The 16,293-nt window shown below is 41.9% G+C and overlaps 1 protein-coding gene across 1 annotated transcript in view; it reads left to right on the forward strand.

The window, feature by feature from the left end:
• The first annotated feature begins 3,167 nt into the window (after positions 1–3,167).
• The window catches only part of hcn1 (hyperpolarization activated cyclic nucleotide-gated potassium channel 1), a 70,015-nt gene continuing 56,889 nt past the window's right edge, over positions 3,168–16,293 (forward strand). The window contains exons 1-2 of the mRNA XM_086188529.1: positions 3,168–3,784; positions 10,515–10,938. Of these exons, the coding sequence (XP_086044655.1) occupies positions 3,435–3,784; positions 10,515–10,938 (774 nt within the window). The 5' untranslated portion in view covers positions 3,168–3,434. The remainder of the gene's footprint in view (positions 3,785–10,514; positions 10,939–16,293) is intronic.

Consider the following 16,293-nt stretch of genomic DNA (forward strand, 5'->3'; position numbering starts at 1 on the left):
CACTACAATACACTGTTTGCAAATATTTCTTCAATTTTTCTGCGAATGATGCACTCCAGCTTTAACTCAAGTGTTGTGCAGTCCATACATTGAATGACTTGCAGAAAAAGGGACCAACATGATCACTGTAACACAACGCTTCCCTTCTGTAAAGCCGGCTGATGCTATTTGTGGCCTAAGCAAAGGCCGGCAGTGTAGGGGTATGTAATGTTTCATGTCCAGATGAAGTATTGACTGTAAGCAGAGAGCACAGGATGAAATCCTCAAGACACAATGCAATCTTAGCCGGCCCATGAGATGATCAGAAAAACGGGGAACGTATTTACTCGCAGGCGGATTATTTCACCGACCGTTTTCTGAATATTGTATTTTCATATAAGGAAAGATTACTGCCTGCTCTAATCGGCTTGAGGCAACACTGTATATTGAAGTTCATTCATTCATAAAATCAGAAAATGGTTTAAATCATATTTCAGCTGACCAATTTTTGCACATGAACTTATCTGATGCTCCGCATCAATGAGACCTTCGTAAAACTGAATGAACGTTAACCCCCATGTCTTCTTCTGTGACGCACCAACTCTACTTGGTAAATTCATTTTTGCTGTATTTATCCTCTGACACGTGAATGGACCATCTGGGATTTGCACTTTGTTCAATATCAGTGTTACTTTAAGCCATAAATCTTACGCAATCTTTTTTTTTTTTCCCCCTCTTTCTTTCTCAGTACCCCTCCCTGCCCCATTAACTCTGTAACTGAAGTTACACAAGCCTTGTGTAGGGGAAACAGTTGGCATGCCAACTAATCCAACCCAACACAAACCCAGAGAGAAAACGCAGAAAGAAAAAGAACTGGGGGGAAAAAAAAAATTCAAGGGATGTCTGCTTCAATTAGGATAACGTTTGAATCATTACATAATAATCCACGACCAAACATGCTAAATATCTGAGCTAATGTCATGTACCTGGCACACGAACATTGGAGGGTGGTTTTACCGCTCAATTTGGCAGCTGCTTTTTTTTTTTTTTTTAATTCGGCCTCACTCACAATCCTTTGTGAACTTTTAGTTTTCATTCTATTCAAATTTCATCTTTAGTCAGGTTTTAGGTGACTAAAAGTTCCACTGTTTTTAATCTCAGTCAAAGAAAACTGTCATTGTTATTGATGACTTTAGAAAAATTGTCTCAATGTTTCTTTGACCACCTGATTTTTTTTTAAATTTACTTTTGGACTTATGACCAAAATGTATAAATTAACACTTCAGTCATTTGATCATTATTAATCATGGTCTGATTTTTTTTTTTAAGAAATTCCATGAAATTTGGATTATTTTTTATAACTTTCAGGTTCAGTAAAAGTCGTTTTTCCCAAATATTTCATTCACTTCCAAATTGGTAAAACTTCATTTATGCATTTCAAAAATCAATAAATCGACTGTCAGTACCACAGTTCAGGATTGCAGTGACCATAAAATGCCAGCTGCGTGGTGACTGATCCAGATTGTCATGTAATCTGACTTTCATATTCCCCTCAAAATGACTTCTAATCTCAGTGGTGAAGCTCTGGCTCTCCCTCTTGGCTCATCTGCTGAAGTCTGACCCTGGTGAATGACCATTACACATTTGCTTGCCCTCTCACTCACGTAAACAGCAGAACCTGCGAAGACTGGAGCTAAAAAACCCATCCGCTCTGCCTTCAAAACCACAGCAGCACTCCTTTTTTTTCCTGTGTAATTTATCAACATGGAAACAACCTTTAATCTTCATCTCCTTCCATGACTATAGGCACATCCCAGAAACTGCACGTTCGTGACTTTAGTTCATGAGGTCGACAGATTTGTGCGTTGTGAACTGGAGAACTCTGGAGCCTCTGTGCTATCTCTCTTACGTTTCTCCTCATCCTCTGTCCCAATTGGAATCCATTCAATCCTCCTGCTTTGTCCATTCATAAATACTTCTCCATTGTATTATCTCAGGTTACAGTTTCACGATATTGACAGTCCAGTCTACAATCATCCTCCTCCCCCGTGTGTTTTCCCCTTCTGTATTTGCTTATTTCTAATTACACTCATTTGTTCAGACTGGTGCCCTATGAACACATGGTCGATTCATCAAAACAGCGATGAACCAAATAATTCAATTATACAGTAAATCTCCATCCAAACAAAGTGCTTAAAAAAGCTCATCTGTTACTTCAGTGAGTTCTGCTAAGAGTCAGGAGGTGGTGGAAGAAGTATTTAGATCCTTTACAGAAGTAAAAAAAAAAATACATACATACATACTGTTACGAGTAAAAATCCTGCAATAAAAAATCCCACTAAAGTAAAAGTATTAGCAACAAAATGTCATTGATAGCACCTAGGTAAAAGTACTTTTTCCCCTCACTATGAAACATGATGATTAGATTACTAGTTTACTTTTAACATTTTATATATATATATATATATATATATATATATATATATATATATATATATATATATATATACACTGTAAGAGTACTGTCAGTATATCATGGAAATACTCTAATAAACTGCAAGTACCTCAACATGTCCACCAATGTTTAAAAGTGAGAAAGAGGAGACGTTCGTGGCAGTCATGGTATATTCTGCATATTTTACCCAGCCACCTCTGCTTCAGAATACACCAAACATTCTCATCGTCATCATTATTTACTGGAATCTTTGTTAGTTTTTTCTCTATGCCGCAGCTATAGACTGAAGTCTATATCCCAACTCTAAATATTGGACCGTAGCTGCAACACGTTTAAAAGGTGTGATATCCGCAAGATGTTCGACCAGTTTTTTTTCTCGTATGACCAGTGGCCCAAACTCTAATCACGCCGGAATCACAATCTGTTTTCTCGTGTTGTCTTCTATTATCACTCTTCAGTAGGGAACCAGGCTTGTGCCAGCCGAGACGCAGGAAGCACACATGGTGCGTTTTAAGCATAAAAAAAACCAACAACCAAAAAACCAAACTCCAAAAGTCTCCATTAACTTCATATGGCGTTGAGTTACATTCGCTCCTGTTGTGTCGGCTTCGTCATCGTGTCATCATGTGTGAAAGTGATGACAGAGGAGTTGTGGGGGGGGGGGGGGCGCTATCATGAGCCACATTATGTAAATAAGGTGCAGGAGCATGTGCCAGTTAAACCGCAGTGCCGTGCGAAGTGAGACGAGGCTTTGGACGGCAGAAGCCGGGACCGTCGGTAGATGGCGGTAACCCAAGAAACCTGATCCAGCTACCGGGCTCTCGGGCACTCTGTCTCAGTTTGCAGCACTCGCGTTGAAGGCAGAGGAGCTCGAACAGTTTGAAGGACATCAAAAAGAAACAGGAGAGCTGACGGCGGGTCCTCTCGAGTTTTGCGCGCAGCCCTCCCGAGCCGGAGCCGGAACGCCTCGTCGCCAAGAAGACACGGGACAACTAACACCATGGAAGACAAATCGAATTCGTTCTCCAGCAACAAGGAGGAGAAGGCGGATGGAAATAATGTTTTTCAGAGGCAAGACTCGATACAGAAAAATAACACGGGGAGCCAGAAGGACCATGGCAACTCAGTGGGCTTCAAGGGGGAGCGGGAAGAGGCCATGGTCGGGTTTGACGATCTGGAGGGGGCGGCCAGGCAACATGGTTTTATGCAGAGGCAATTTGGGGCCATGATGCAGCCCGGAGTCAATAAGTTCTCCTTGCGTATGTTCGGCAGTCAGAAAGCAGTGGAGAAAGAGCAGGAGAGGGTGCAGACGGCCGGATACTGGATCATTCATCCATATAGCGATTTTAGGTAAGACACCTGCTCACCCTGCCCCCTCCCACCCCCCTCTCTACCCGCCCCTCGCGTCACCCGAGGGTCTGCAAGCTATACACTTTCACACATAACGCTCTGTCATCACACACACACACACACACACACACACGCACAGCCTGTCCCGAGGCGCTAATCTACGTCTGTATTTAGGCTGTCACAGCAGCCTCAGTCAACGTCTCATTGCGCCATTTATTTCTCTCTCTCTCTCTTTTTTTAATCATATAAAAACGCATTATGGTGTATCAGTGAAATGTCCTTGGAAAAAGGCTGGTGAATGTCATGATATGAACACACACACACACACACACACACACACACACACACACACACACACAAGCGCGCCCATTCCGGTGTGTTTCTCAGTAAACGCAGGTGCTCATTGCGACATATTCCGCTTGTGTAGGCGCGACAGTACCTGCGCTCAACGTGACAATGCCAATGCAGCATCATGTTGTAAACATTTCATTGGAGGCGGCGGAGAGACGCGCGGCGGCCCTGCGCGCGCGCGCGCGCGCGTGTGTGTGTGTGTGTTGGGGTGGGGGGGTGGGGGAGAAATGCACAAAATGCGGTAGAATCATGCAGGGAAACCTTTAACGCGAAACAACCGGGATTAATGAGTGAAATGAAACGTTTTCCCGTCTGCTCAGACCTTTGATTAGATGAATTTTGTCGCGGTTCCGGGGAGGAAATGTGATGGAATGTGTTTGTTTCAGTTTCAGATGATGCCGCGATGACCCGAGCATGTTTCTTTATATTTTTTTATTTTATTATTATTATTATTATTAGGTTTTTTCTTTTTGTCATTCTCTCACCTAAACAAGTGTCCCACAAGTGAGAGAGGAAGTGAAACTAAACCACGGGATCATATCATCACCCGTCCACCATCAGTGCAGAGTGAGCTCAGTCATTGGAGGTGTTCATAAACTGCCTGCCTGCTCTCTTGTTTGTTGAATATTTCAACACAAATGTCACACACTAGATTAGGTCTCTGCAAGCTGCTTTTTTATTTTTTATTTTTCATTTTTACAGTTCACCACTTAACCAATTAAGCGTCTCATCCGGGCCAGACTGTGCACCAGAGTCCCCTGGCACAGCTTGATGGTGAAAACCATCCCTGTGTTCCGCTGTAGCCACATGTAACGTGCCAGGGCTTGTCGTTCCCTCACAGAGCTGTCCGTGGTCCTGAAGGCAGCAGGCCTGAGTCTGCAGCACTCCTCTGTCTAGGAGCTCTGCTGCATTTGGAGCTGCAAGCTGAAAGTTGCAGACGCCTTCATGTTGCCTGCTTGTCTTGATCAGTTGATTGATTGACAGCTTGAATTGGTAGATTTTACAGTGCAGCAGTTAGATTTAGCACAGCGAGCGTGTTGACGTGGAAGTGCATGTAACACAGTAGGACTGTGGGTCTTTGTCCTGTAACACTTTGCTACTTATATCTTATAATTCCACATAATAACTAAAAATTCAAAGAGTCTCTGCCAGTATGCACGTTTGGCCCCTGGCACCTTTATACTCGGGCCCTAATTAAATCTTCAAGCAGCGTCAGAGTGCATCCGAGTGTGTGGCTGAATAGTAGAGCGAGAGGGAAGTGAAACATGATATTTTGTGTGAAGGAGCAGACTAATGCGTGACCTGCTGTGTTTATTTACTTTGCTGCATCCAGCAGTGAACTCTTCATCCCAAATCTACACGAACATAAAATGTATATACTATGTATTATCATGCTGTCAAGATTAATTCCCTTAACCACTAGGTGGTGCTATGATGAATTGGGTCGGACCAGGTGGAGTTGATTTACTACAGTTGTTTTCTGTAGCAGAACTATAGCACCACATCGCCATGGTAACAACGTGGAAATAAAACCCCCAGTCTTCATAGTCAGCCATCATCAAGTTCTTAAGGCATTTCTGATCGAATATGAGATGGATCTGGTCAAGGAACACATCAAAGTCTAGACCAAAACCACACGCATTTCTTGTTGCTGTCAGGTGGCGCTCTGACTCATCGGCTGTTTCACAGCCCATTCTGCACTGCTCCACCAAGTTTAGTGAAAACCAGCCTAATAATTCCGCTGAAGACAAACATCACCACCAAAAACCATCAGCACCTTGGTGAAGGTAACGATGCTGAACAGGCACCCTGGGTTCACCCACACAATGACACACACACACACACACACACACACACACACACACACATACATGCAAGCACACTGTTGGTTAGGATTAGTCACACAACAGTCAATGAGCTTAGCAGTCTCTGAAAACAATTACGTAAGGCGATTGACCCCCACTAAAAGATGGCCAAAGGGTAGGACCCAGAGTATTAATGATATACACACCCTTCCCACATTCATTGATGGCTGTGTTTGTCGGGCTGTCTTTTCACTCTACGCCGTAGCTTGTTGAGAGACGGTTAGGACAAGGAGGCTGACGTGTTAAACAACTAAGTCGGGCTGGTGACGGCCCCCCTAAGGTTCCTTCTTCATAACATTTGCCTAAAGCCGTTTTTCAAAGGAAATCTTTGTTTTCAAGCCAGTCTAAAGGCAGTTGTAGCGTTTGCCTCCTGGCTTGACAGGGAGGTAAGATCCCAGCACTTCACTCTACCTGTCACACTGGTGCAGCCTTTCTTGCACTGAAGCTTAAAAGTTAATCTTCTTAATTATTGTTTGCTTTGTGTGTGTCTCCAGCCGCCCCTCCCTTCTACATTATACATTCATTCTCTCTCTTCTGGTTATTCGGGGGCAGAACCCCATATGTCCCACACAGAGAAACAAACAAAACAAAAAAACTATGCACTTGTCTTTTAATGAAAAGTCTTACGTAAGTACATCCATGAATGACACCGCCATTCACACAGGCTTTATATTACTTTGTGGGACTGTTTGAAATGTAATATCCAACATATTCTTTGTACACAGTGGCTGCTTAAAGATTAATGGCAGGTTAGTAATATCCATTATTCATGGCTTTTCAGAGAGGTTCCGTGCATGGCCTCATACAACTGAGGAGAGGCCTTTGTTAGAGTTTAAAAGACTCTGAGTGATGTTTCGGCATGTTTTTTGCTGAATACACGTGGTTGTGTTGTTTCTGTACCAAACGTATTGTCTGTAAACGTCTCACTGTTTCCATTTAAATTGGTATTGGTGCTTGAATTTTTTTTTTCGTTTGGATGCTTTGGGCAGCTTTTTCTGGTCATCTGTCACGGTCACTGATAATGCTTATTTTATTCTTAAGTATACACACATTTCAAGATTAGCGGATTGATAGTAATGAAGCCAGTTTAGCAGATTCTAACACATGTAGATAAAATGGGAGCTGTCTTTATTGGGGCCGGAGTTTGCATTTTGTATACGTGTCACATTCACAGGCTGTATAGCGTCGTCCTGTGCTGAGTAAGACTGCGTGGGGTTCCCTCTGTTGCTTGGCAGGAGTGGTCTGGCATTGATTACGGTGGAGCGCATGTTACATGTAAGACATGTGTCGTGGGGAGGAAATCCTGCTGGAAGAAGCTTGATTTGGAAGAAGGATCGTCTCGATGGTGATTCCTCTGCAGGCTGGCTGCACTCAGGAGCAGCAGGTTCTGGAATGTACCTCTGCAGTGGTGTGTAGGATCATCAGTATGGCACGGTAGTAGCAGTGCAGTCTTATATCAAATGGAAGGCTTCTATCTCTCTCCTGGAGGAAAAAGACCCATATTTTTGCATGGAAATGTCGTCTTCTTTCTGCATAGATTTGTCTGCTGTCTTCATGGATGGATAGAAACACCACCTGCTCAAGCCAAGTTAGTTTACTTAGTTATGCCCTTCTTTTTTCTGCACCTTCTCAATATGCACATGGAGCAATACAGAGTTAGCTGCAGAATAAGCATAGCAGCTAATTCATAGCCTGTTACTTTGCTAGCACCCTGTCCACTGTCTCTCTGAAATTGATTTTTTCCCCCCAATGTACTGGGGGGGAATACTGCACTGAAAATAAGTAAAGAGGAAGTTGCAACCACATCGGGTCTCATTGAGGTTCCCATGGCAATACTGATCATCTGATATCTTTTAAAAACAAGACTTGAATGGGAAGAGTGTTAATATCGTGCAACAGTTGACCAAGTTATGTTAGGAAATGCAATGCATGTATTTTTCTGACACATAATGACAGGTCCAAAACTGGAAATAGAAAACAAGTATCCACACTAGGATCTAAATATATACAGTAGAATGACATCTGGTTGGCTTAGATAATTGAAAGGTTATTTTGTGGATATATTGAGAACTGCACATCAGTGTGACATGCTTACATCTGGGAGAGGAACCAATGCTGTCTGCAGCGTCACCGCACGGCCTACTGGGAATCAATGATCGCAACTCCCATTCCAATCAATGGGAACAACAACAGTTTGCTGGTGTGTTCCAGAGCTGATTGACAAATCATCTGGGTGTGAGTGCATAGTTGACGTGGGTGCAGCAGTGGGCTGGAGTCACGAGCTGATGCCAAGTATTTGATCCTGAATCAGGAGTTAAACTGGGGGCTGAATGCTCTGCTGGAGTGGGAGCTGCAGCTCCAGCTGGGTGCATTTCACTCTGCTACTGGTTTATCTGGGGCTGCGTGCATTCTCCGAGCATTGAAGCAAGAGCCTAATTCAATAATGTAGCTGAAAGAGCTGGATGCAGTGTACATGCTTTTGTAGAGGCTGACTGCAGTGGTACACTTTGTGACCAGTCCTTTTAAAAAGAAAAGGGCACTTGCTTTAGTTTTAGATAAAAACACATCTGAACCGCTCTTCATCATGCATTCTTTTGGTTCTGATTGACCTTCTCATGTAGCTGCTTGGCAGTAGCCTACTTAAGTTGGCCTGGTCTCTGCAGAGAAACATTACACACATTTTGCATTCCCACAGATTCTAAAATGACTAAATAATGTACCCCAATAGAAGCATTACTCGCAACACATTCTTCAGATTAGCCTGTGAGCTTGTCTTTTGTGTGTCATATAGCTCTTCGTCATAGCCAGATGCCGATTGAGCCATCTAAAGTGTGTGTTTTCTACTATTGTCATGATCATGATTTCATCTTTAGCTACACCCCCAATGAAAAAATCTCTCTGTGAATCTGGTTATGAAGCAGTTTAAAAGAGGAATAATAATGGCAGACATCTTCCCTGCCAGCTCTCATTTAATTATATATTATTAAAAACAACAGAGCCTATGGTTGGCATGTTCTCTGTCTTTGCTGTATAAGTGTGTTTGTAAAGACTTCAGAGGCATAAAATCAAATTGTTCCAAATGCATGTTATTGTCTGCTTGGATGTCCATCCCATGGAGGTCAAGGCTCTCCATATGAAGAGCCATATAGGTCCCAGTTAAAATGCCTGCCGGTGTAAAAATATCCATGATGGGTATTATGAACAACGTGCATGGTCACTGTTAGCTGAAGTGAAGACAATTATCGGACACATGATCTGTGGGTATTTATAAAGCCAAGGCCCTGGCTTAATTTATTCAAAGAGATCCATTACTAGTTGGCCAGTCTGCCAGCAAACACGGGCAGCCTGCCAACTAGCCAGCCAGTCCATTTCCATCTTCAACAATGGCAATGGATGGACAGGGAAGGTGGAGCAGCGGCAGGGAGCAGGGATGGCGTCAGTGGAGAGTTTTTAGCATGAGATAGAATTCCTGAAAGCATCTATTTTCATCCATGGTTGCTCTGTCTTTATCGAGGCCCGGGACACTTTGCGAAGAGGGCAGGGTGCTGATGAATCACTTCTAGCACTGTTCATCTCAAGACGGAGGGCAGGGACATTAACACAGCCTGGCAGAATGAATGAGTCTCATACTACAGGGCACCTGATACATTCAGTAAGTGGTAGCACCATGTTTGATGTCCTCGAGTCATTGTTAATACTGCGCGCTGACTGGCGGAATACTAAATAGAGACTCGGTAACAACATAAGCATAATGTAGCTGTTAGAGCTGCACCTGCCTTTACTTCCCCTTAGCAGGATATTACATCCTCCCTACATTCACAGACAGCAGTTACTGTGTTATCATTCAGGCCAGGTTAAAGTTTAAAGTTGTCAAATACATTTTAAAATCACTAAATACATGTAAAACTAATGAAATCATACGTGGAGCTAGTTGGCAAATGTTAGCATGCAAGCACACTGAGTTCAGATGATGAGCCTTCATATGAAAACATGAGCAAAAGTCCGCCATCTTGGACAAAATAAAATGAATACGTACTGTGTATTGTAATAAAACGTATAATTTTCATGTGAATAAGGAGATGTTTTGGGACACTGGTTTGTGATCGGACTAAGTCGGTAAATGTTATCAGGCTCATGTTAGCATCTAGCTAATTTTCACTTGCCCTTTTATGCCGAACAACAGTCAGAGCAGATCAAAAAACTATTAAAAAAAATCAAGTTGTAGCCATAACGTCTGAGTTTATACAGAAAATATGATATTTGGGGAATTCAGAAATTGTTAGCCACATTAGCTTGAAGCAAAAGAACACCAAGCAAAACATGAATGGCAAAACACTGACAGCTTGACTGCAAACATTGAACAACTTCATTTGAACTCTTTGATATTGTTTTCACTTTCTTTGGAAATGTTGAAAGGTCCATGGTTGCATTTCTGTGTTCAGTTATTCCGGCAACCCTCTGCAACACGTTACTATATTCCGATATGTGTTGTGTGTGTGTGTGTTGCTCTGCAGGTTCTACTGGGACTTGATAATGCTCATCATGATGATGGGGAATCTAATCATCATTCCTGTGGGAATAACCTTCTTCTCAGAGCAGACTACCACCACCTGGCTGGTTTTCAACGTGGCCTCGGACACCATCTTCCTAGTGGACCTGGTCATGAACTTCAGAACGGGGATTGTCAATGAGGAGAGCTCCGAGATCATCCTCGACCCCAAAGTTATCAAGATGAATTACCTGAAGAGCTGGTTTGTCGTGGACTTCCTCTCCTCCATTCCAGTGGATTATATCTTTTTAATAGTAGAGAAAGGCTTTGACTCGGAGGTATATAAAACAGCCCGTGCCCTGCGAATCGTCCGCTTCACCAAGATCCTCAGTCTCCTACGTCTCTTAAGACTGTCCCGACTCATCCGATACATACATCAGTGGGAGGAGGTAGGTCTGTGTTTGTCTGTCTACATAAGTGCATAGAAAAAAAGCAAAGAGCAAAGTTACGGATGTGTTAATTTTATTTAGATTTCTTTGCAGTGCGGTGCCTCTTGCTCTAGCTGGGTGCTTTTCCCAGCAGCATGGTAACAACCTTGAAAGGTTAATGCAGAAATATACAGTAATTGTACATGTTAAAAACTAATTAGCAATGTCAATCACCACTGGTCAGAAGGCTTATTTGTGGTAATATCAGTTTGAGCTCATTGGTTTGTGAAATAGATTGAGTTCAGAAGTAATTGCATCCTTTTTTTCTAGAGAGAAATGCCTCAGTTGTATCTATATGATAGGTATATTATGTTGGGATTCAGGGCGTAATGTAATTTTAAATATCGTATGAAAGAAATGTAGTTTAGAGGCAAAATGAGCCACTATGTTAATGTTCCTGTGTATCAGACGACAGGCTGTTTTTGTGTGACCAACCAAAGGTCTGTAAGGGCAAAACCGAGAGGGGAAAATTATTACCCTCCTCTGAGTCATTGTGCTCCCTGATACAGACTATTTAACCCAGCTCCAGCCTTCCTCTTCTCCTGGTAACAATATCATCACACCAACTGAGCTGAGAGATTGGGCTCCACAATATCATAACCCTGGACCATTTCAGCTAAATATCATTCTCAAAGTGCTGACAACATCTTTGATTTGAAAAGTAGCATAGATAGGATGTGAATAGGACACCGTAACTCTCGCCTCCTGCGCGTCCTCACCCCTCCGTGTCCCCGCCTTGTTATTGTACTCTTGCTGTTATCTATGTTACTCTGGTTGAAGCAAATTGCATTGGTGTCAAGGCTCAACCTGAGCTTACATATGATGTAGCAATGACATCGGAAGGGTAAAAATGCCTGCTGTATACCGTGCGAGGGCGAACCCAAGGTTAGCATCGCCTTGAACAAAAACCAAATGGATGTTTACATTAGATTTTTGATTATTGCCAGGAGTAAGCTCTTTAGCCCACAAAGGTCTGAGATTTACGTATTTGGTTCCGCATGATAAACTCCATCAATGAACACCACTTTATAAATGCAATCATTAGAAGTACAAACATCCATGCTACTGGATGAAGCAACTGTGTCAAACAATTTAATCTTGTCTTGCAACTTGTTTGCAACTGCCATTTTGAAGCTACGTAAAGGCTTTGAAATCTGTTGTTTACCGACATGTTTTATTCCGTCTAACAAAACCCTCAAATATTTTGTGTGAACCACTGACCTTATTTCTGGCATTTCTCGGAAAACCCATTCAAGAAATATCCCGCTGATTTTGAGACAAGGGAACTGGAGTTCAATAACGCTAACCCATTCCTGCGTTTTTAAACTCATTTCTAAACCACTCAAAAAGGGGTTATTGAGCAACCATTTACAGCCTAAATGTTTCATAGAATAATATTCCAGGTGGTAAAAATATCCCTCCTGCCAGAACTTGGTGTGAATAGAACAATTGTGTTCAGTTCCTAGCCCCCTTGCTATGGATCAGTGAACATATATGGAGCTGAAACATCTCTGTGCTCAAGTACCATTTAGCCAGCAGATTTAAGCCTATACTGTATTTCAGTGTCTGTTTTAAGTGTTTTATGTTGTACTTAAAGCATAATGCAGCACCGGGAAAAGAAATATCTTTCATGCTTCAGGAAAACAGTATTCCAGTCTGGCTTTACCCAGGGACACGCAAGCACATACATCACAAGCTTACTCTGAAAGCAAGCTCTGTACAGACCCAGATTGCCTGGTTGTTATCTCTGCACTATATGGGATGTTGATTAAAATTTCCAGATAGCCACGTATGGTATATTGCTGTGTAGTTAGCAGAGCCATATGAAGTAGGAGGATGAGATAGTATGGGTCAGGTTAGCAACACAAATAGACAGTGCCGCAAGGTTAATGAAAATCTGCATAGAGCATGCAGGCTGGCAGGCAGCGCAGTATATAGAGATGTGTCATAATGCCTGGATACAACAGCAGAGCTCACAGCCCTGCACTCTCATGCTCAGTCATTCCTCTTTGTCTCCATTCGTCTTTCTGCTTATCAAACTCTTCCTTTCTCTCCCTCTTGCTTGCTTTTTCACACCCTTTCTCTCACACACACAGTACATCCTCCTGCAGCTCTTTTTCTTTTGCTAGATGTTGTATCTAGCCTCTGTTTGCTAAAGAATGCAGATTGTGTGGTACAGAATATAGTTATTTTGGTGTTGAGAGACTGCATAATAAAACAACAATGAATCAGACACATCCACAGGAACTGTGAGAGCGAAGAAAAGAGGCACCCAGTGGAAAATTTCCAAGCTGTCGTACCATGTTAGGTGTAGGATGCTGGATTTGCACTTTAATGGAGGGACAAATGCAGTCTCCTGCTGCCATAATGGGGTTCAAGCAGTGAAGCATCATGAAATCGGCCGTGAGTGTGAGGCGGTTAGTTATTCAGTCAGTCACTTTCAATGATAAGTCATCTTGCAGCCCACATGTCCATCATTTCCTCATCTGTCACGTGTTTACTGCCCCCCGCCTCACTTTTTCACCATCTCGTTCCTCCATCTGTAAAGAGTTTGTAATCTCATCAGGCTGGACAGTTACAAGTCACCAGAGCCGTTCATGGATGTCTCTCATGATGGTTTCCTCTTTATGTCATAGTAAACAAAAACATTACTCTTCTCGGTTATCTTGTCTGTTGATCTGTAGACGTTATTCTGTGCTGTTTCCTTTGACTTATTTTGTCCAAGATGGTGGCGACACCAAGTGTCAAAAAAGCCTCGGAGTTTCCTTTCTTGGGCTTCTGGCTTCTGTATTCTTTGGGAAGTGGCTGCTGGGTATTTAGGTGAAACAGCTGAATGGTCACAGTATTAGTGCCCACAAAGGAGTTAATGGATCTTATTTAAGCAACACACTCAATTTTCCCTCATTAGAAAGGAGAAGTAGATGACTCCACATGTCCCTGTCAATTAGTCAGAAAATAACATTGGTAAAAATATATGACTACACAATATTACTTCTACTGTAACATAAATTGGAAATTGATATGGATGCCAGGTGTTACCGTGTGTTGGTGTGTGTGTTAGATACATCAGTCGTCCATGGATTCATTGGTTTGGTTAAGGTTTTTGCAACATGCAGTACTTTGGGAAATAGCAGTACACAATGTCAAGGTCATGTGGAGCAGTTAACTGTTCATTCACCACACTGAACCAAAAACAAGCACCAACAAAAAGAGGCTGTGTGCTGTAGATGTACTTGGGAATGGGGGGGAGGGGAATTAAAGTGGAACTGTAACGGGCGATGCTTATTTCAACAGGTTTTGCACTTTGAAGATAAGCTCGTAGCTAGCTTAATTTACCAGTTAGCTTGCTAAACTTGTTGACTTGCTTGTTTTTGAGCTTGCGCTCTCTAATTTGCTTGCTAACTAGCTAGCTTCACTTGTTAGCATGGCAAGAGCTTTAATGTAAGAGATGAATTTACAAAATTTAGCACTATTTTAACTAATAATTTTACTCCTATTTTTTCTGTTTTTGTGTTAAAAAAAAAAGAAAAGAAGAGAAGCATTTTATTTTAAGTTGCACCCTTCAATATATTTGTGACTGGCCTATGTAAACGAGGTTGCTCCATCCATTTTTGGCCTGGTTTTCGGGTGTGAATAAACTGTTTTTCTCAGCTCATGTTTTTTCGTTAGCTGCCTGTAAATTAATTGTTTTTTTTTTACTCTTTGATGCTGTAATTCCCATTGGGCTTCATTTCCAAAACAAAATCAAAATTAAAAAGCAAAATGATTAAAAAACACATTACTCTACCTGCATAAACCTATTTAGCAACCAGCTGCATCAGAGCTAGATGTTTTAGGCTTGTGTTTGCAAAGATCTTTATCACTCAAAAATATGATGAAGACGTTAGCATGTTAGCGGTGCTCTGTTGTTCAAGTGACCCTTGACTGACAAAAAAAAACAAGAATCGACTAAAACTCGGCTATTTGATGTTAAAATCTGCTGCTCAGTACTCACAGAACACTTGGAAAAATCCCCCTGTTATTAGTTCCTAACACCCACCTATAAGGGTGCATAGGGGAGTCATATTTAACGAGTATTCAACTACTCAAGGAAATAATGAGAACAGTTATCAGGGGCAATTTTTTTTTTTTGCCCTTTCATTTTTAAATTCACTTGGCTCTTTCAAGAACTTTTTTGCCCCCCAGCTCTTATTCATGTCTAACCCTGCCTCTCTTATGTTTCTCTTATTATTTCATGCCCTCTCCAACATCAAGCTAATTATCCAAATGACCTTAAAGTCATGACAGACTCCTGCTCTTACTACCTATGAATAGTGCTGGTCGGATCTTTATGATTTAAGTGACTGTATTTATGTTGCCAGTTTTATGTTGCCTAGTCTTGCATATAGCAGCCTACTCTGTGTTGCTTTTTGCATTTGTTGTAAAAGCGAAGGCGGATAAAGGGGATGACATCTTTTAACGGCTGTAGAGAATCCCCACTGCTCCCAGTACCACATCTGGCTCATCACAGACACCAGGCCTCCTGCCAGATCCCTGCTCAAACACAGGGGCTCAGGTTGGGCTTGTGGCAACATACTCGCCCCCAGGGTGGCTCTACCCTTTCTGGGGCACCAGGCCGAATTTATTGGTCACCAGTAAATTTATAAATAACAAAATCAGTAATAACAATCTTTGAAACATTGTCTTTTGTGTACTGATGCACAATAGTACCTTCTGTTTTTTGACGTAAATAGAGGCATATTTTGTAGTTCTATCTAAATGTACACTCAAAGAACAGAACTGAGACCGACGAGAAAACTCCAAAGGGATCTCAGGCTTTTGCAGCACCTGTGGAAATGATGAGAATACAAAATTATCTCTAATTCTAAAGTCTGAAAGACTCAAAGTATTTTGTGTTGAAATAGCCTGTTTTTACTGGCGAATACATGAACATACATTTTTAATTAGTTGCTTCCCCACATGTTGTATTTTCCCTGTAGAAAAGCCATGACTGACTGCCTCGTAAGACATCTGTTGGGGTCTGATTGGAAGTATCAGCGGGGACATTCATACAATGTTTTGCAAGCTTATTTTGAAAACTACAGAACTAGGCAGAGATTTATTTCTCTTTTGATGAACTAGCTGCAGCATCATTATACGGTACAACAGTGGGAAGACGTGTAACCTTTTTACCCTTTGCATTTGAATAATGATGCATTGTGTGCATTTAAATCATTGCTTTTTTGTGCTGTTTGTTTCACATCCACTGTACTTTGATACTGTTGCTACACAGTTACACGATGATTCCCAGCAAGCAGTCATAATTGCAGTGTAATG

Source organism: Aulostomus chinensis, chromosome 19, assembly GCF_037954235.1.
Source record: "Aulostomus chinensis isolate RoL2024-O1b breed Wild chromosome 19, RoL_Achi_v1.0, whole genome shotgun sequence".
Classification (NCBI taxonomy): domain Eukaryota; kingdom Metazoa; phylum Chordata; class Actinopteri; order Syngnathiformes; family Aulostomidae; genus Aulostomus; species Aulostomus chinensis.